A 20,644-nucleotide genomic window follows, 5' to 3' on the forward strand; every position below is an offset into this window, starting at 1 on the left:
TTATTTTTTTTTGTGAATATAGTTTTTATTTTCAATAGTCAACTGATATTGGTTAACTGTATGCAGGTTGGGACTCGCAGGTCCCCATTTAAATGGCAGCTGAAGAGACGCACGGGTCTCCATAACGTTAGTTTGAGCACCATTTCTGAGACTCGCCGGTCTTCATTGTTTAGCATAGAAAAATTCATGTTGGATTTGCAGGTCCCTCATATGTTTGAGCATAAATATAACATAAGCATTGGTATTATTCTGCATCTTATGTAGGTGCAACATTGTTTTGTGGCTATGGGGGGATGAGGTGTTCGGTTCCCCGGCTGGGGGATCGGGGGGACCATCATCGTGGGTAGAGGTGTGGGTCCCTCTGTTGCGTGTTGGTGCGTGGCAGGGCCCTGTCTATCATTTCTATAATTTCTGTCCTCCTTTTCACATCTCCAGCACAGTTCGGATTGGTTTGGGTAAATATTGTGAAGGAGATATGGCGTCCGGTACCAATTTGTTAGTAATTTATAAGCCGTCTCCTGTGTTCTGCTGTATACCGAGCAGTGGTGTGTGAAGTATCAGATGGTTTCCCATTCCGCTTCTGAGAACGTTTTGTTTAGGGCTGTTTCCCATCTTCCCATGAAGAGGGGTTATGCTGTAGAAGTCTCGGTTTGTAGCATGGTGTATAAGAAGGATACGCCGTGTGGGATGGGGTCTGGGTTAATTATTTTTTTTTTTTGACAATCTTTATTTTCATTTCTACCTGGAAAAAAAATGGTATTGGAATAGCAAAACTGGCATGTAGGAATGAGCAAGAACTTTCACAACCAATAAAGAGATGGTTACATCCCCTGAATGCCACATAGCCCGACACTAGCCTATTCATATTGGGTTGTTTGAGCTCCTTAGAGTGATAAATCATAATCTTGCAGCACCGAGGAAGTAGTGCCTGACACTTCCATATAACAGACCTTATCTGGGCACCAGTAGGGAACCTAAAAAATTGTCATGTGTCTAGTTGCAAATCAGTGGTTGTGTGCTACATCATCCTATTAAAACATGAGTCAAAGATTATAGATCATTTTCAATGTGTTATTAAATTGTGTAATTTTCAGAGAAGTTGTAATTCCACTTTAAGTTCTATTGCTGCCAGGAGTGTTCCTTTTAAGGTACATTCCTCCTGACATTAATCCCTGCAGCCTTCTCTATTCCCATTTCTCATGTAATGAGTTAGGAATGGCAGTACCTGGCAGGATTTACTTACGGAGACTGTATATTGTGTTTCTTCTCCTTTTACCTAATGTGATTTTATTATTGCTTATCCCTTTCTCTAACCTGTTTATTTACCTAAAGGATATTCTACGTTTCTCATGACTCTCAAGATCTCAAAATCTTCAGCTACATTGCCAGAGATGGAACCAGTAATGTATTCCGCTGCAATGTCTTCAAATCGAAGAAGAAGGTAATGTGTGCTTTTATATATACAGAACTAAACAATTCCATGGTTATTACTCCATTATTGGGCACTTGGGTAACCCATTACCAAACCTCCATAGATCTATGTCTTTAATCTATTCATTGCCAATACACATTATTGAAATCTTTTGTAATATTAAAGGTAAAAAAAAACAGAAATACTTTTTATTCTTTATTTTTTTTAAGTAGCTGGTTCACAGTTCCATAGTTCAGTGTTCATGAAATGCAATGTATTAACTCCTGAGCAGTTTTTCCATGTGTTTTTAGCACTGTTGTGGTATCCCCGGATGCCAGACATACCAAGTCCTTAACTTGCCTCATTGCTATGAACAATTGTTTGGTTTGGAGGAAGGGTGGATTTCTGTAATGACTAAATTAAGATCTTTGGGGAGACAAGCTAAAACAACTCAGAAATAAAGCATTTAGCAATCTGAAGCCAGTCAACAGAATAACATGATTAATTGCAATGGCAGATAAAATGAATTTACTAGCAAAATACACTTTATGTTGCACATGACATTTAATGGAACACTCTATACCTTTCAGTGAACACTTTTCAATGTGTTATACAGTGTATAATGCATTGATATAAAGATGAAATTAAACAATGAACCTGCTGCTTCTGCTATAACACTGCAAACTGATCGCTGTTTGATCAGGAAGCAACACCACAAATCGCTAACCTTGCATTCTTGTCTGCAGGTTTTTTCTTGTCTCATGAACTCCTTTTAATCAGCGGCTCATGGGATATGTTTCTCAGCTTCAAGTCACAGATTTGATAAGGGAACTGCTTAATAAACTGATAGCCACCATACCACACCTGCCATTTTCACAGCCCTAGGCCCAGTTTTGTTAATGGGGCAATATAGTTACATAGCTGGAAAGAGACTTGCGTCCATCAAGTTTATCCTTACTCACATTTGTTTTTGCGGTTGATCCAGTCTGAAGCGTTTCCAATTTTGCAACAAACTAGGGGGGAAAAATCCTCCTTGACCCCCAAAATAGCAGTCTATCTCCTTGGATCACATAGCTATTACCCCACTAATTAAATTGTATATTGTGATTTTGCAAGTATTTCCCCAATTGCTGTTTAAACATCTGTATAAACTCTAATCAAACCATCTCTTCAGACCGAGAATGCCACAACCGTATGTTTATGACTGTGAAAGAGAGAGACTATTGCTGTGTTAAAATGGTGACTTTCTTTAAAAAAAAAACAAAATTATTTAATTAAAATATGCCCCTCATAACTCCTTTTAAACGAATCAATAAAATAAAACTAAGACACACAAACAGAAACAAGTTTTTTTTTTTTTTTTTTTGTTAGATCTTTGAGAACTCTGGTACCTGCATAGGCCCAGATGAAATCTGAGATGCATCCGTTGCAGACTCTTATCTCAAAGGCCACACACTGTACCAGATGGAGCATTTGTTAGTGGTTCTGCCTGGCACAAACTGCATTCCTAAAATCCAGAAATACAGTGTTTGCATAGCAGTAATCCTTTAATGACCCTTGCACTTTGACACCGTTAAGTAGAATTAACAATAATGTCTTTAATCACTAAAACACCCATAGTATTACCATTTTATTATGTGAGTGACTAAAGTGTAATACAATTTAATAACTTCTCATTAATAGACCATTACAATTCTTTATATAATGCCAACATATTCCATAGCGCTGTACAATATTGAGTATTTAATTCTAACAAAACACGTATGACATACGGGAACAGTAGGTGAAGAAGGCCCTGCCCAAATTAAATTACAATCTAAAGGATAACTCAAAAAGGAGGTTTGACTAAGAGATCCCGTTTCCTTTTTTTTCTACTAAATGCAGTACTCTAAACTACATAAATTCTTAATTTGTGTTTCCACAAATCAAGGTTGCAAAAAAGGTTTATGTAACCGCATTATAATCACAGCTTGGTTCTTTCAGCCGAAATTTTGCCTTTTGATTTTCGATTCAGTCAGTGTGCAGTAAATAAAATTCTTTCAAATGTATCAGACTTTTAGCAGCATAAAGGTTACCTTTAAAAGGTACATATATTTTTCTATTTTTTATTTTTTTATTTCTTAGAATAACATTCAAACATCCATAATGCAAAAAAATATATGACTGTACTTTGTATGGAATGCATTTTCACCTAAATATTGTGCTAGCAGGCTAGTATATAATATTCAAATTGTATTTATCATATAATATTATACCCCGATTTTATTAACTTCCTGCGTATAAAGTTATTTCTGCTAGTCTGTGAGAGTCTCATGTGCTGTGTACATCCCACTTGACTAGTGGCTTAAAGGGTCCAACCAGAAAACGGTGTTATAATTTGTGTTAAAGTTGAGTTTCAGAGACATGTCGGGGTATAAATTTTAAACATACATCGAGATACATTTCGGTTTGGGATGGCAAAAGGTAACAATGCGTAGCAATTTAGGCACAGTGTTACCAGCATAAAGTATGGCACTGTTAACTATAGATGATACAGATGTAACTAGTGCCCAAATGGGAAATCTGATAAAACACCCATACAGAGGACCTGTTCAAAAGTTTTCAGGGTACCTCTGGAATGTCTCTTGCAACAGAGCAAAGTTGCAAGTTTAGATACAGTATAAATAACTGTGTAGCAATTTAGGCATAGTGTTAACAGCTTAAAGTATAGCACTGTTAACTATAGATGATACAAATGTGACTAGTGCCCAAACAGGAAATCTGATCAAAATCAGAGAGTCTGTTAGTGGACCAAAAAGAGCAACCCAGGGTGGGTGAGGCTAGAAAAATGTACTTAGAAATTCTTGAAACAATATACGTGAAAACCACAGTTCCCACACTAGACCCCTGAAAAAAGCGAAATGAAATTGCTCAGGTCCCAACAGAATGCATGCTCGGGATTCTTGTGGGAGCGCGGTATAAGTGGTCTCTAGACCGCGCTGAATGCTGTTACACTGAATCTACCGAGTCCCCTGACGCGCGCGTTTCGACACACCTCTACAGAGGGGAACCGATGTGTGGTGAGTATCAGCTATTTAAAAGTAGATGTTAAAGCTGATTGGAGGGTTCAAAAAGCCCGCTGACTTCAATGGGCCTATCATATTAGCTTAAGATTGCCGATGGCCAATAGGATGCCAGCCATCGTTAACCCTGTCGGGTGAAAATTCCAAACCCTGAACATGAAAGTCGGCATGAAAAATACCCGATCAGCATGTTCAATTATTGTGATGATCAAGATGTAGGGTGATCAGCCCTATAGTACATGGTCCTATAAAAACAATGTGCGTATCACATGTATTCTGCAAGGAGAAACATATTTTAATATTTAATTGCAGAGAGAGACCGGGGATTGTTCTAATCGGCTGACAGGCACACAAAGTGAAATGCAATCATTAATAACTCTGTCCATTCTAAACCAGTGAAAGGAGTGTCAAAATACACTGAATACAGTAAGGGGTTAATTGGGCAGACCGAAGTGCCATGGAATGATGTAAACACATTGGTTAGTTCCAATGCCAATGAGCGTGAATTAATACCCATGAAAGTGAATTCTTGAGTACAGCAAAGGTACCAAAGGGTGTAGGGGGAGGTTTTTGGTCCCTAGCGATGACCTGTTCAGTGCCGACGATCATTAACCCTGTCGGGTAAAATTCCAAAGATGAACCAGAACGTCAGCATAGAAATATCCGATCAGCAAGTATAGTTTGTGATGGCATTGGAGATGTGAGATGATTAGTGCTATCGTAAACAGTCCTTAAAAAGGATTAATAGTAATGCCAAAGTCGAATGTGTGCTGAAAGGAAGGATAATTAGTTTCAATAGAAAGTCCAGTGATTAACCTAATCGCCAATAGTTAATACAGAATTGAAACCATTAGGTGATGTTATAATTTCCTTTTATGTTGACATCTACACCCAGTTACTAAACCATAACGTGCCTCTTGTAATTAACTCTGTAATCTAGACAGAATAGTGTTTCGGCAGTGAGAGGAATGTAAAAATAATCTAAATGCAGAGTACAGTATACAGTTCTTCGGTAGGAAGACCGAAGTATCAAATGATTCAGAGAGAAGATCAGTGTGTTAAAATAAGTACTGAGAAGGTGCCAGAGGAAATGACATGATTGAGGTCCCTAACTGCATGAGAGAGAATGATTGATGTGAGAAATTCTTCCGGAGATAAGGAGAATTTGTAGCGTAGAGCCAGAGACCAGTTCAAAGTGATGCACATTATTAAACCCAATACCGGTCCAAGTGTATACTATGGAGTATAGGTAGTAAGAAAATAACTACGAACTGTTTATACTCTGATGTAATAACATAACGTTGCTATTGCTACTGTTAAAGTGGTTTGAGGGGTCCCACTTAGGTGGGTACAACAGTTTTGTTGTCGCACTGTATCACTTTTTTTTACTGTATTAGTTCCACTTGTAAATTCACAGTACCAGTAATGCTATACATAAAAGCAAGTTGAAGTGACCTTCTCATTTTACGTTTGATCATAAAACCTTTCTGTAAGGTGGTAAAACACTTTTTGGTTAGATTAACCCTTCCTATCCTGCTGACGCTACCTCCTATCCCACAAACAAATTAAAACAAACTAAAGCTAAAACTTCCCTCCATTCCATTTCAAGTTCTCATTTCAGCCAGATCATGGGCGGGCTGAGGGGATGACATGGAGGCACAAATATAGGGAACATGTCTGGACATGGAGGCACAAATATAGGGAACATTGGATGTCTGTCACCAGCATGCTTTTTGTGTAAGATGTCAGACGTACAATATACACACGACTGACGAGTTCCAGGTTGACTAATGACACCCCAATAATTCTGCTGGAGTTGGAGTTACACCTCTGACACCAAAAAGGGTTAAAATCTAAATGTGCAGTGTTTCACTTAAAATCACTAAAGTGGTTGTTGAGCATGTTGCTGTTTAAGCAGACTAGGCACAAAGCAGTTTGAGACTGAGCAAGAAGTGTTGTGTGGTGTACTTTTCTATCACTCAACATACACTAAAGGCAGCTTCTCTCAAGTTTGTCTTATAGTTTTAACCTAAATATTTAATGCTGATTTTCTTTGGAATTAAATTGTATTCCTTACGTTTAGACCTAGACATTCATACACTTGTGCACGACAGCTGAACTTTAAATTCTCATTTAAACCGTTTCTAGATTAACCTGTCACCCCATCTTTATTCCTCATCTCCCACTGTCTAAGTAACCCCCGTCTGCTGGGCTCCAAATTGTCTTACGACCAGGGCTCTATAGAGACCATGACATGAAGGATCACTATGCCGCTGACTTTTATTATTTACGTTGTCATGGAGATTTCAATATCTGAAAATCTAGACTGTAGATGGAAAGAAAACTGCTGCTATCAACTGAAGTATTTTCTTTTTCTCATTGTTTGATTTTAAAATTTAAAGCTGCTGTTATTGGCGCTCCAAAAAAACCCCAGAAATGTAACCTCTGTGGAATTTAATTAAAACCGTAATTCTTCACCTTCTTTATAAGCACACAATGTGCTTTGTGCTTACACTGGGAGCATAGTGTGTGGGGAACATTTTATAATGGTGTACACCAAAAGGAATGTACCTATGTATTTTTAAAGGTGAGATTCATTCAGTTGAATATTCAGTTATAAAAGACATTCATCAAACAAAAAAGATAAAGATTACATAAAAAGTTTCTTTGTTTTTAATATCTACACTTGAACTTTACAAAAAAATAAATCCAAACTTGAAGGTAAAATGCAAGTCAAAATATTTGTTGTAGTAAAAGCCTAGGGTGTGATAAGACACATTGTACTTTATTCACAAAAGTCTTAATTGTGACAAATTGAAATCTAAATGGCAATATTTTATCTTTAATTGTATAAAACCAGTTAAAAATTCAAATTGATATTCCTCTTTTTTTTTTTTCTTTTGTGATACCCTGTACATTGTGTGTTTCTCCTTCTTCTGTCTGTGGTCTCCTCTTCAGAGTCGGTCTCTCCTTGTCCCTCATGTGGTCTCCTGTGCAGTGTGGGTCTTTCCTTGTTCTTCATGTGGTCTCTTGTACAGTCTAGGTCTCTCCTTGTCCCTCATGTGGTCTCCTGTACAATCTGGATCTCTCATTTTTTTCTCATCTGGTCTCCCATACAAAACAAGGGGAAAATACATAAGGTGTTACTGACCAAATAGACCACATTAGGAACTAAGAAGGGCAATAATAAAAAGGATTCTAGGTTATCTCTGTTTAGGGCCTTTTTCTGTGCTCCAGAAAACTGCAAGCACTACTTCAAATACCATGTCCATTAATGTCACTCATTACTTGGATCAGCTACCTTCATCAACATGTCTTGCCATGTAGATAAACTACATTTAATAATTAAATTAATCCTGCATCTAGGTGTGTAGAAATGGACCTAATAAGGTGAATAAGTGAGTATATCTGGCCCTTCAATAAGCTAATGGGCCTTTTTATATTGCCTAGGTCGTGATACTTGATTTTCTATTTTTACCTATTCATTTCCTTTTACTTACGTGAAAGCTCCTTGAAGCAGAACATAGTTGGGATACTATATATTACTGTTCTTCACCTCAATACTTTTTGTTTGCTGAAGGATGGACACTGGTGGTCCAACAGCTACTTTTCTTTGTTGCCTCACTGACCAGAGTAAGCATGAATATTAAAGCCATACAAGTTTTTTTGCGAAGAATTGAATATGCAGTAATGCTGTCCACTTTCAACACTCTGTTAAATAGACATTTCAACATTTAAATATAAAATTAACATAATTACTAATCAGTGTTTAGTATTCTGCACAATATGGAATGGTGACTACACAACAGTTTAAATAACAACCCTAAAGAAATCCCATGAGAAGTATGAAAAAGCTAAGCATGTTCCACTAAATGTTATTAAAGCTCCTATGTAGACCCACCTTAGGTTTGTAAAGTAAATCAGAAATACTGATATTTTATTGCTATTGGGGTTATTTGGTGTTCACTGATCCTACCAAATCAGCATATTTTTACCAACATTTTTGTTTACAACATCCGTAAACTTTAATTTAACATCTCAAAACTAGAAAGGCAACCTACTCAAGAGACAGGGAAATTGATTCAAAGAATGGCATGGGTCAAAGCACTGATTTTTAAAGTAAACTGTTGTCCGTATTAAGCATTCTATTGTTCTATCTCTTGACACAGAGTCAAGCAATGCGAGTCGTCCGAACAGTAGGACAGGCCTTTGAGGTTTGTCACAAGCTGAGTCTGCAGCATACGGAGGACAGCAGGGATGGGCAAGAAGATGTGGAAAGTGAAGAGAGCACAGATGATTCAGGTGTGCCAGGTATGAGGTCAACAAAAAGGACATGGTGGATTCCTTCCTACAGTACCTGAGACAGAATGTAACCATTTGTCCCATTTAACAATGTTTTCATCCTGTTTTGAATGCCATCACAGCTATGGTGCCTCTTAGACGTTTTCTGCTTTCTTTTAACTTGTCATCACGGATTTTATCTGTTACTGTGCTATTTCACAGTGTGACACTTATTTGACTCACAACCTCTCGGTGCTTTTGTTTTTTCCGTGTCTTATTCACATCATGTTTTTCTTTTCAGTGATCCCATTTTCTAAAAGTTTACTTCTCATTTCCATAGCTAACTTCCATCTTTTTATTTCTATATGCTTTTTTCCACATTTACTTAGATCTGTTGTAACACTGGCCATTTACTATGGCCATTATCTATTCCTATTTTTATTTTGAGTAATTTTAATAATAACTCTACATGTGACAAACAGTGCCACCCAGTGGGAAATAATTTTTTCTTGCACAGCACTGACCAATGTTTTGTTTTGTATGTTTGTCTGTTTCACTGCTAGCTGTCTTGTTAACTTAATCTATCCTACTCGTGTACACCCCGATCCTCATACTGTCCATTCTACCAGGTGGCAATTTTTTATTTCTGCTCACTCCTCAACTTGATTTTGAGAACTGTCATGCAGTGATTTTTCTGTACTAGTTTTGATGCTCTTATATGGTAATACTTCAACTTTCTCATGGCCTTCCTTTGCCTTTTTCAGTGACACAAACCGTTGCCAGTGTAGATCATGCTGCTGATGAGACTGATATAGATGCTATTGACAGTCCTCTCCCCAGTGGAGAAGGCCCAGCATTCAGCCGAGGAGTGACTGACCTGGATGCTGTACATCTGGAAAGTGACCATATAAAGGACAGCAAGGTTAATGCTATTTTTTAATAACTATACACCATATAATACTCCCCCTCCTCCTGCAATGATTGTAAGAGAACTGATATTACCGCTGTATGCTGCTTGATGCATACGGCCTTGGAATGTAAATTTGCATACTTAACAATCTTTCTAACTAACTTAAAGGGCAACTGTCACCTAAAACTATTTTAATATTCTAAACCTTTCATCAAGTTTTTAAAGGAAATTGCATTTGTTTTAAATCGGCTATATGAAAAAAGAGAGAAAAACTCATCCCTACCTTTAGTATATGAATGGATACTTCAGCCACATGCACCATGGGTCAAACTGTGTTTGAAAAGCAGGGACGACCATAGAGATTAACTTATGGGTTTTCAAATACTATCTGACCCAAGGTGCATGTATATGGCTCAAGGATCTTATCCTGTAGTAATTGTAGAGATGACGTTTTTCAATTATTATTTTTTTTTTACATGTACTTTATTTAAAAAAATAGATATTATTTATAATATATAAATATTATTATTTCAAAACTTAATGAAATGAGAATTTCATTAAAAAATCATTTTGAGTTATAGTAGTCCTGTTTTAAGTTGCAGTAGACAGTATGTATATATATATATATATATATATATATACTCATATAATCTATACCATTTTTCTTTTCTGTTCGCAACTTTTTCTCTTGTATTACAAGACATGTTAACCGGCTCTTTGTTTTAGACCTCAACCAAGGACCAGGTAATATCTGCCTCACCAAAAATGCTGCTTCCAGCCGGCAGTCAACTCCCCCCTGGGACCCCACTCTCTCTGCACCACCAAATTCAGCTTCTCCAACAACAACTTCAACAGCAACAGCAGCAAACCCAAGTAGCAGTAGCTCAGGTGAGAATGTTTTAATCAAGTTATTAAGCATGCTAAAGTGCTTCCTGACATTTTTCGCTCTATAAAATCTTTATTAATTCCACTTTCTCAATTCTTTCCTCCATAGGTTCATTTACTCAAAGACCAGCTGTCTGCTGAAGCTGCGGCCCGGCTAGAGTCCCAGGCCAGGGTTCATCAGCTCCTTTTGCAGAACAAAGATTTACTACAGCATATATCCTTGCTGGTTAGGCAAGTCCAAGAACTGGAGGTCAGATTGTCTGGACACAATACAAGTAAGAACCATGCTGAGCATGTGATATGTTTCCAAGCTGTGGGATCATAGTGAATATTGTTTTCTATGTGAATTGCAGAAGTCTAGTATTCTGGATGTCAAGGTGATGCAGAGATTTGTAGCCATTGTGTTGTAATAACAAAAGTACTTGCCTAGCTACCGCTTGTGTGATATTTGTGTGCTATTGAATGTAAATATGGATCAAATAGTGTATTTGTATATTTGCAGTGGGATCTCAAGACAGTCTTTTGGAGATTACATTCCGTTCCAGTGTCCCCCCAGTCCTGTGCGATCCTACAACTCCACAACCAGAAGATCTACCACCGTTGACGGAGTCTGATTCATCTTACCAACTGGGAAGCCCCTTAGGTAGGACAGACTGCCTGGTGAAGGTGCAGTGCTACCGTTTTGTGCCAGGCGAGGGGCATGGGACTGGTGAGCTGCTGGGCAGCCTGGAGCTCTACAGATTCCGAGAATCTGGAATTGCCTCTGAATATGAATCTAACACAGATGATAGCGAGGAGAGGGAATCCTGGGGACAGGATGAGGGTGGTAGGTTGGCACATGTCTTGCATAGGGACATGCTAGGTGACAGTCTAGAGGATGAGATTGCCGTGTAAGCAATTGAATAGTCTGGTATACAGCGGAGAGGAAGTTGTCTGTATTTAAAATATCACAATAGTTGGTTAAATGTATACATTGTATGTCTCTGATTTTGAAAGACTGGATATATTAATATTCTATACACGTGGTTGCAAATACTTGCATAAGGAAGGGGGTTTAGTCACTGACTGAATACAGCTCTGTGAATTAGGAACCATATTGCAAAATAAAGGCTAAAATAATCAGTTGTGACTGTATCTAAGGGAGAGAATCTGCTATGTTTACTTTAATTTTGCCTTTCAGGTTTCACATTGCTTTGTGAATAACCCTGCCATTGTTTGATGACCACATAGTGTGTTGTGTCATCACACTATTGGAGTTAGGACAATCACATTCATGTTCACATATTTGGGGGAAGAACAAAAAGTTGAAATAGAAGTGTTGCAAAGTTAAACAAGTAGAGCAGTCACTGTGAAATCTAGTGAATTGCTTATATCATTAGTTTCTACGGTGATGGCTTCACTTTTCACTTCGCAACATTTGTAAACCTCATCCATTGCTTTTGTTATCCTGACAACTAGATTTGAATATGTCGGGTCATTCAGATGTGTTTACAAACTGTCTCCTGTCTGGGTGATTAGATTTATTCAAATACAGACAGTACAGTAGGATGTATTTGTGTGTAGTTTTATATAATATTGACTGATTAGAATTCTATTTTGTGTGGTATGACCAGTAAACAAATGTATGAATTGTATGTCTCTCATTTTAGGATCAATGTCTGTAGCTATATACTGTACTGATGAAATCAGGTCTTTTATATGGAATATGGTTTCTGGATGTATTTTATTTGCAGCCTAGCTTAGGAACAGATTAAGAATTGTCAATTTTGGCCAAAATAGAGGAGTTGTAGATTCTTTTGTTCAGTTGTGCTGTTTAGGCCAAATATTAGCAATTTTAAAATAATTCTCTAGAAACCCTGAACAGAGCATGTGGGTAGTGCTCAGGGAACAAATCTGAATATAAAATTGTATTTTGTGTATTTTATGGATGCACCTTCATGTTAAAGCATACACTTAAACATACACTTAAGCATAAAATACTTGATAATTATTGTCTGGCACTCCATGTCAGGTTTCTATACAGTGTGTGTAAACTATGTGACACCAGCGCCCATTTTTCGTTAGTTTCAGCTGCCTGCTCTCAGCCAATGAATACAAAAATTGTAGATTATGCTAGCTTTAGTGTACCTATAATCTTAATTTTATTAATGACAGGAGGCGAGTATTTGCTTAAGACTTTCTTTACTTAAGCTTCACAGCAGCACTTTTTTACTTAGTAACAAGGTAACCAATCAGAAAAAAGAGATAACAAGGTATATAAGTCCCTCCCAGTGACGTCATTTCCTCTTTCTGGCTGCGAACAAACAGGAACCGGAACAGAAGGAACCAGATGAGGAATTCAGGATGTCATATGAGAAGAGATGCTTGAGAGGGAAACAGGAACGTAGACTTGCGTTCTTGAAGGGTAGAGGTGAAGTTCGTGAAGGAACGGCCACTAGCTTTGACTTCTTAAGGGAGTTTTATGCTGAAACGAGAGAGCAGAGTCGAAACCAAGGATTAATCCGTGAATTGGATTTGGAAATCATGATAACCGGTTGTTATGCAACATATGTTATAATTTGTTAGAACAGTTAAGCTATACAGGATAGACAATAATAGCTGGCCCCATGGAAGTAAGGTATAGTGTGTTCGTTCTAGCCTTAGAACTTACCTTAGAAACTTACCTAGTGGGGCGAACCTAGGGTGGGGAAAAACCGAAGGTAACAGTGGTGGGAAATACTCGCCTCCTGTCATTAATAAAATTAAGATTATAGGTACACTAAAGCTAGCATAATCTACAATTTTATAACATGACAGGAGGCTTCGTATTTGCTGTTTTAACGCTCCCCAAGGAGGGCTAAGGAAGCGTGCACAGCGGGACGAAAGTAGAAGTTGCGGAACGTCTGTTCTCGGGACCAGTCTGCAGATTGAAGAATGTCTCGAAGCGAGGCTCCCGCGTTGAATGCCCCCGATGCTGCCGCCCCTCTGATGGAGTGGGCTCCGAAGGAGGCTTCAATCCCGGCTAGGGAGAGTAACCACCTAACCCATCGGGCCAGGGTTGTGGATGACACTGGATTATGTGGCTGGACGTATGAGACCAATAGTTGGCTGGAAGTAGTGGAACGAAGTGAGGAGGTGAGTAATAAGTAACGAGAAAGAAGAGACACCACGCATAATTTTGGGTGGTTAGGAAAGTAAGGGTAAAATATAGAAGAAGAGTTCGATTTTGTCCGTCTGGACACGGAGAATGTGACACCCTCTGGGGAGAAATTGATAGCGTCATGGTCAAATGCTCGAACATCTGATATTCGTCTGAAGGACACTAAGCAAAGTAATAGGGTGAATTTTGCCGAGAGTTGACGGAGGGAGAGATCTTCGTTGTCCGGCCAAGACTCAAGGAAACTGATCATGACATTAACGTCCCACAGATGGGAGTATTTTGGTTTGGGGGGGCGAGCTAGTTTGATGCCCCGCAAAAGTCTACAAACCAGGTGGTCCTGGCCCACTGGAACTCCGTCTAGAGGAACATGGGCTGCCGAGATGGCTGAACGGGAAACGTTGATGGATCTGTATGAGCGGCCTAGATCGAAAAGATGAGAGAGGAAGTTCAAAATGTATTGTCTAGGGGCCGTAAGGGGATCGGTATTCCGTTCCAGGCACCAATTGCACCAAGTGTTCCAGGAAGAAAGATAGCATCTTCTAGTTCCAGGGGCCCATGAATCCCAGAGGAGTTCCTTAGATCTCTGTGATAGTTCTCCGAAGTGCCAGGTACCCCTGAAAGAGTCCAGGCTACAAGGTGGAGGTGGCCTTGCGTTATCATTGGATGAGGGTTCCCTTGAGGGTCTTCTAGAAGGTTTGGCCATGGAGGCAGAAGGAGGGGATCTTGGCAGGAGAGGTCCAGAAGATCCGGAAACCATGCTTGGCCCCGCCAGAGCGGTGTGAGTAATACCAGAGTGATCTGTTGTCTGCGAATCTGGAGGAGAGTTCTGGGAATCATCGCAAATGGAGGAAAAGCATAGGCTCCCGTTGTCGGCCAATTCTGAAGGAAGGCATCTACCGCTAAACATTCTGGGTCTGGAAGCCAGCTGAAAAACCGTGGGACTTGAAAATTTGTCCGGGAGGCGAATAGGTCTAGGGTAAACGGGCCCCTGCGTTTGGAGATGTGGAGGAAAACTGTTCTGTGTAGGCGCCAGTCGCTGGTGTCCCTCCAATGTCGGGAGAACCAATCCGCAGTGATGTTCGATTCCCCTGGGAGATATTCTGCTCGAAGTGTGATGTTGCGTTGGAAGCAAAACTCGTAGATGTCTTTCGCCACTTCGGAAAGGATGCGGGATCTGGCCCCGCCCAATTTGTTGATGTATTGGACAGCTGAGACATTGTCCATCCGAAGGAGAATACAGCAGTTCGAGAGGTGACTGGTCAGACTGCGAATTGCGAACGAGCCTGCGATTAATTCCAGACAATTGATGTGGAGAAAGTGTTCTGAGGTGGTCCATGGTCCTCCGGTGGAGGTCGTATGACAGGTTGCACCCCAACCTTGGAGGCTTGCATCTGATTCCACTACATAGTCCGGGGTGGGACCGAAGATTGCCTTGCCATTCCAGGCTGACATGTGACGGAGCCACCAAAAGAGTTCTTTCCTCACCTCTGCAGTAATCGGGACCCTCTGATCGTATGATGGATGAGACCGGAGGAATTGAGCTTTCAAACGTTGCATGGCCCGGTAGTGAAGGGGGCCTGGGTAGATTGCCTGAATTGAAGCAGAAAGCAGGCCTACAATCCGAGCTAAACCTCGAAGGGGTAAATCCTCCTGACGAAGGACTTTGCGAAGTTCCTTTCTGATCGCAGATAACTTGGACTGGGGTAGGCGGAGAACACAAGTTGAAGAGTCGATCTCGAAGCCGAGAAATTGGATGACTCTGGACGGGGACAGTGATGATTTCTCTTGGTTTATGACGAACCCCAAGGACTCGATTAATCCAGATGTGTAGTTCGTCTGTGAACGCAGCCTGGATGCGTCTTCGCAGAGAAGTAAGAGGTCGTCGAGGTAGATCAAACAACGAATGCCCCTTTCTCGAAGATGTGCGGTGACTGGTTTGAGTAGTTTGGTGAAGCACCACGGGGCGGAACTCAGGCCGAATGGAAGGCAGGTGAATTGGAAGATTCGGTGGTGCCAATGAAAGCGGAGGAAACGCTGACTGGCTGGGTGTACTGGTACCGAGAGGTAAGCGTCCTTGAGGTCGAGGCGAGAGAACCAATCGCCTGGCCGTAGAATGTCTCTGAGGAGGTGAATCCCTTCCATTTTGAAATGCCTGTAGACAACGAAAGAGTTCAGTTGACGGAGATTGATTACTGGACGAAAGTCCCCTGATTTCTTCTGGACTAAGAAGATGGAGCTGAGGAAACCTCCGTCTAGAGGAGCGAGTTGAATTGCTCCTTTTGTTTGAAGAGAACGTAGTTCTGAATCTAGAAGAAGGCTCTGAGACTTCGACATTTTTGGATACTGAGGAAAACCTGTTTGAGAAGGAAGAGAATGAAACTCTATGGAATAACCCTGAACTGTGTTCAGGACCCAGGTATCTGAAGACAGAGTCTTCCACATGTCTACACAGTGTGACAACCTGCCCGCATGATAAACAGTAAAAAGGTGAAGGGTAGGAAATCTCACCTGTTGGATATCTGTTGCGTCCGCGGGATCTGTACCCTCTTCCTCTATCTGCCCTTTGGGCGTAGGAGCCTCTTGTTTGATAGTTGGGGAAAAAAGATGATGAAGTTGGGGTTCTCTGGCGTTGGTTTGTGGTCCAGAAACGGCTGACTGTACGACCCCTTGTACGGCCAGCCCTGCCAAAAACCCGTGAGGGTTGATAATGAAATACCCTTTTCATGGATGACTGCGCCTTGTTTAGCGTGGCATATAGGTTTACATGCTTATGTAGTTCTTTAATGTATGGTTCTCCAAACAATAGACCCTTTGCTTTGGGGCCCAATTCTTTGGTTCCCAAGTCAGCCAGCTTGGCATCCATACGCAGCAGCACTGCTTTTCTACGCTCAGTACAGAGAGATGTATTAGCGTTGCCCAGCAGGCAAATAGAGCGTAGTGCCCATTCTCTAATCACAGATGGGTCTAGAGGGCCTTCATTAGATAGGGCTTCATCAGACAGTAGGAGAATTTTAGCTAGGGGTCCTAGGATATCTAGCATTTTGTCTTGGGTCAGGCGTAGGCTGCGCTCAATGCCCTTCTTTGGATCACGGCCCGATCTGGCCAGATATGTGTGGAGCAGCGTATCCAATTCTGGGGTCACTGCAACTCTATCCGGTAGAGTGGGCCTAGGACATTCTGCTCGTAGTTTTTTACGGATCTCCCGCTCTAAGGGTCTTCTGATCCAGAAGTGAATATACTGAGCAAGATGGTCTGGAAGTGACCATTCAGATGATCGGGGATATCTAATTTGCCTCGGGTCAAACAGAGGTTGGCCAAGTGCATCCAGGAAAGATTCAGCGTCCCCAGATGGATTCGATCCGGGTATCTCACTTTCAGTTGGGAGATCTCCCATGATGGATTGAGGGAGAGGAGCACCTTTAAAGGGTGCTTCGGGCCAGTCTTCCCCTTCATCTGAGGAGTGGTCAGCCTGCCATTCATCCAGGATGGCTAAGGGGTGTAGGTCGAAGGAGTCTTCCTCCTCTTCCGACAGGGTAGGCTGGATGGAGTGTTGCTCTCTAACATCCGCCTGTTTAGGGCGCTTCGCCGGCTCTTTCCCCTTACGTTTGAGAGGTTCAGGCCCATTCCCTTTCCAATAACGTTTACTGGGTTTGGAAGGGTTTCTATTTATGGAGTCGGACTCCTCCGCATCTTCATCAGAATGCGGAGTTTCCGAAATTTTTGGCTCTTTTGAATCCACGGGCAGCACCCGAGCCAGGGCCTTCTCCAGTGAAGCAGCTACAGCTGCGTTAATAATTGCTTGCAAATTTTGGTCTTGATTTGAAGCCTCCATAGCAATAGTGTTGAAACCTATGGGGCAAAATAGGCCAGTGTTAGAATGTATTTAAAGGCCGTCACGGAATATTACAGTTTGTTATAATTCCACATTGCAAGCTGAAACTGGGGGTCACCCAGTAATAAATCACCTCAGGGAATACTTTTTCACACCCGTATAGAGGTATCGTGGCACAGACAAAGCGGGCCGATCATGGGCTGTATAAACAGACAGCAATCATATTTAATAGTTCATCAACCTTATACACATGAATTGTGTAAATTTGAGATGTATTAATCATAAATTATATATGTGGAATTGTTCAAAATAAGTATTTGAGAAATATGATTCCAGTTATATATAAATAAATTGGTTTTAAATTCCAGTAAAACAGATGTAATATAAACTTCTCCCCAAGGGGGAGCAAGACAGAGGTAAAGCTGTACCAGTATAGTGGTGAAAACTTCCTTATTAGTGAGGGAAATATGCAGGGAAAATATATATAGCCTTAATAATATAAGTCCGTGACGTTGATGTATTGAACTTGTGTAATGGAATCTGACCGCTGTGTAAAGCGGTATAATGCCCGCCGCACGGGTGGAGGGAAAAAAGCAGATCGCGGCTCCAAGAAAATGGCCGCCGCGATCTCGCGCGTGCGCACTAGAGAGGAAGCCGTTTGGATCCCGCGGGGGAGCGCGAGATCCAAGATGGCCGCCGTGCGCACTGAGGACCGTTGGAGGCGTTCTCCACAGTCCGAAAAGCCCGGGAAACGGGGCGAGAATGCCGCCGAATAAAACCGGGCTGGAGTGAAGGAAAAACGAAATTAAATGAAATAATAAGTAAGAAACTTTACACAATAAATAAATGAATAAGGAAATATTAAACAAAATAGTTATATGGGAAGAGAAAATATATAAACAAAAGATGAGCTTAGGAAAGTAGGTAGTAAGCTCAAAGGATAAAATAATATGTAAATAGATAACAGTTGAAGGAGTATGACAGAAAAAATTAATAGGTAAAATAGTAGTAAAACCACAGAAACCCACATTAAGTAGGAGACAGTGGCACTCTGACCTGTACTGGTGTGAAGCAGCAAAGAAAGAGGAAATGACGTCACTGGGAGGGACTTATATACCTTGTTATCTCTTTTTTCTGATTGGTTACCTTGTTACTAAGTAAAAAAGTGCTGCTGTGAAGCTTAAGTAAAGAAAGTCTTAAGCAAATACGAAGCCTCCTGTCATGTTATAAAATTGACATTAGCCAGCTGCACATACGGACTTCAGGCACCAGGACCACTTCAAATCACTGAAGTGGTGCTGGTTCTTCGAATAACTCTTCCACTTGGTAAAGGAGCAGTGGATGTTGTACATAAAATTCAGCAGATCCACAACCCACTGTACATCATGTCTGCCACTAGGTTAGGCCTATTTCTTCATTATACATAATGTCTGTATTGCAAAGAACACACTCATCTTGCACAATCCTGTTGCAAAACTATACACGAACTTTACTTTACATATTACAAGCTGCTAAGGACAGTGGATGTAATGCATGTGTGATTGTAGTGTACATTATGTCTGTTAAATCAGATATCTTGTACATCATGTAGTTGGTAATCTTTATGCAGTGTATGTATATAATGTATGTGCCATCTGACTAGGGCTTTATATATACACTGTGTAAAAGAAATGTGGCATTAGAACAGCATTACTGACCTCTGTGTTCGCTGTATATATTGCATGTAACACAAGGACTAGACACACATTACCCAGCTTAATGCACCATTTGTCTGTATGTATCCAAAATAAATGTAAAAATGCATTTTTTTTAAAAAACATTTATACAACGAACATCTCTGTTTGTTTATGAGAATTGTTGGGCAGCTTCAGGGCTCCTCGTTCTGTCTCTGTCAGGCACTGTATTCAGGCAGTGTGATGACCCACAAAGACACACTGAGACTTGGGATGATCTGTGAGAATGCAAGACAGTCCTGAAGCTGTCACAGCCACTGCAGTGTACAGAGACAACTTACTACCTTGCAGCCTAGAGCTAAATCTCTTGATCTGTTCTGATTGGCTGGGAAACAGATTCTTAGAGCCAGGTCTTAATTTTGTTTTGTAAACTTGCTGAGCTTTGACTTAGACATATTTGTGTACTGTAAGCTTGTGCGAATGTAGAATATTAAGGCATTTGATACTGTCCCTTCAGGTGGCATCTTCAAAAATGAGTTCCTCAAATGCAGAGGGTCTTGAAAACATGAAAAACATGCAATGTTGAAAGGGTTTCTGCAGCTCCTTTTAAGATGGAAACATTGAGCGTCATGTCCTTAAAGGTGGCAGATTATTTTGATTCTTTTCTCTTTGAGGTGATTCACAAACTTGTGCTCAATTACCAGCAAACATTTGTCTTGCAACAGAGATATCGGTAAAACATGAAATGATAGTGGTCATTGAGAACCATTTGGTGAATCACTGTCTTAAATCAGAAGGTATTCAAATAAGTCTGACAAATGATGCAAGTAGTTACGAATTCTACATGATTAATGAGAACCACAACAATATAACCAAACTTCAGGAAGTTTCCTCACTGTATATATCCTTTACTATTCCAACTAAATTAGTGTGAAGTTTAGAGACAACTCTCTCCTCGTGGGTTAGAGAGCTAGTTCAATTCACAATTCACCTCTAGCCTGTCAAAAGCAGAGTGCCTGTCTTTTCTCTATTCATGTCCATGCTCTAAATATCTGGATTTGACTTTAGTTTTCTTGAGTAGAGCTAAATGAAGCAGCTATCAACGTACTTTGCATTATCTTTGTGAAAGGTGTGCCAGACCCAAGAAACCTTTTCAGAAAAAAAAAAACAGACAAACAAATAATAACTTGGTAGTTTTCACCAGTTCTGTCATTAGTGAATACAAAAATGTCACTACACGTTACTCATTCACTCCAGGAATTCGTATTAGTATTATTATTATTATTATTATTTTTTTTTATGTTTATTTTTTTAATTTATTTTTTTAAACAAAGGTATTTCCAGGACGGAGTAGATTTTGACATTCACAAGCTTAAGTTATTGAATGTTAGAAAAATCATCATGATTCTGATAAACGGCTCTTTATTTCCATTAAGAAATTCAAAACAGAA

The 20,644-nt window shown here is 40.2% G+C and overlaps 1 protein-coding gene across 5 annotated transcripts in view; it reads left to right on the plus strand.

The window, feature by feature from the left end:
• LOC134567966 (carboxyl-terminal PDZ ligand of neuronal nitric oxide synthase protein-like) overlaps positions 1-20,644 on the plus strand; it is a 101,554-nt gene that overhangs the window by 54,463 nt on the left and 26,447 nt on the right. For 2 of the 5 annotated variants that reach the window (XM_063426149.1, XM_063426151.1), the window contains 6 exons: positions 1,333-1,441; positions 8,643-8,784; positions 9,519-9,676; positions 10,391-10,552; positions 10,659-10,824; positions 11,052-11,192. In XM_063426149.1, the coding sequence (XP_063282219.1) occupies positions 1,333-1,441; positions 8,643-8,784; positions 9,519-9,676; positions 10,391-10,552; positions 10,659-10,824; positions 11,052-11,192 (878 nt within the window). Of the gene's footprint in view, positions 1-1,332; positions 1,442-8,642; positions 8,785-9,518; positions 9,677-10,390; positions 10,553-10,658; positions 10,825-11,051; positions 12,298-20,644 lie in introns of those variants that run through there. The other 3 variants (XM_063426152.1, XM_063426153.1, XM_063426150.1) reach the window with 2 other exon arrangements.

The sequence above is a fragment of the Pelobates fuscus genome, chromosome 7 (assembly GCF_036172605.1).
Source record: "Pelobates fuscus isolate aPelFus1 chromosome 7, aPelFus1.pri, whole genome shotgun sequence".
NCBI classification, from domain to species: Eukaryota; Metazoa; Chordata; class Amphibia; order Anura; family Pelobatidae; genus Pelobates; species Pelobates fuscus.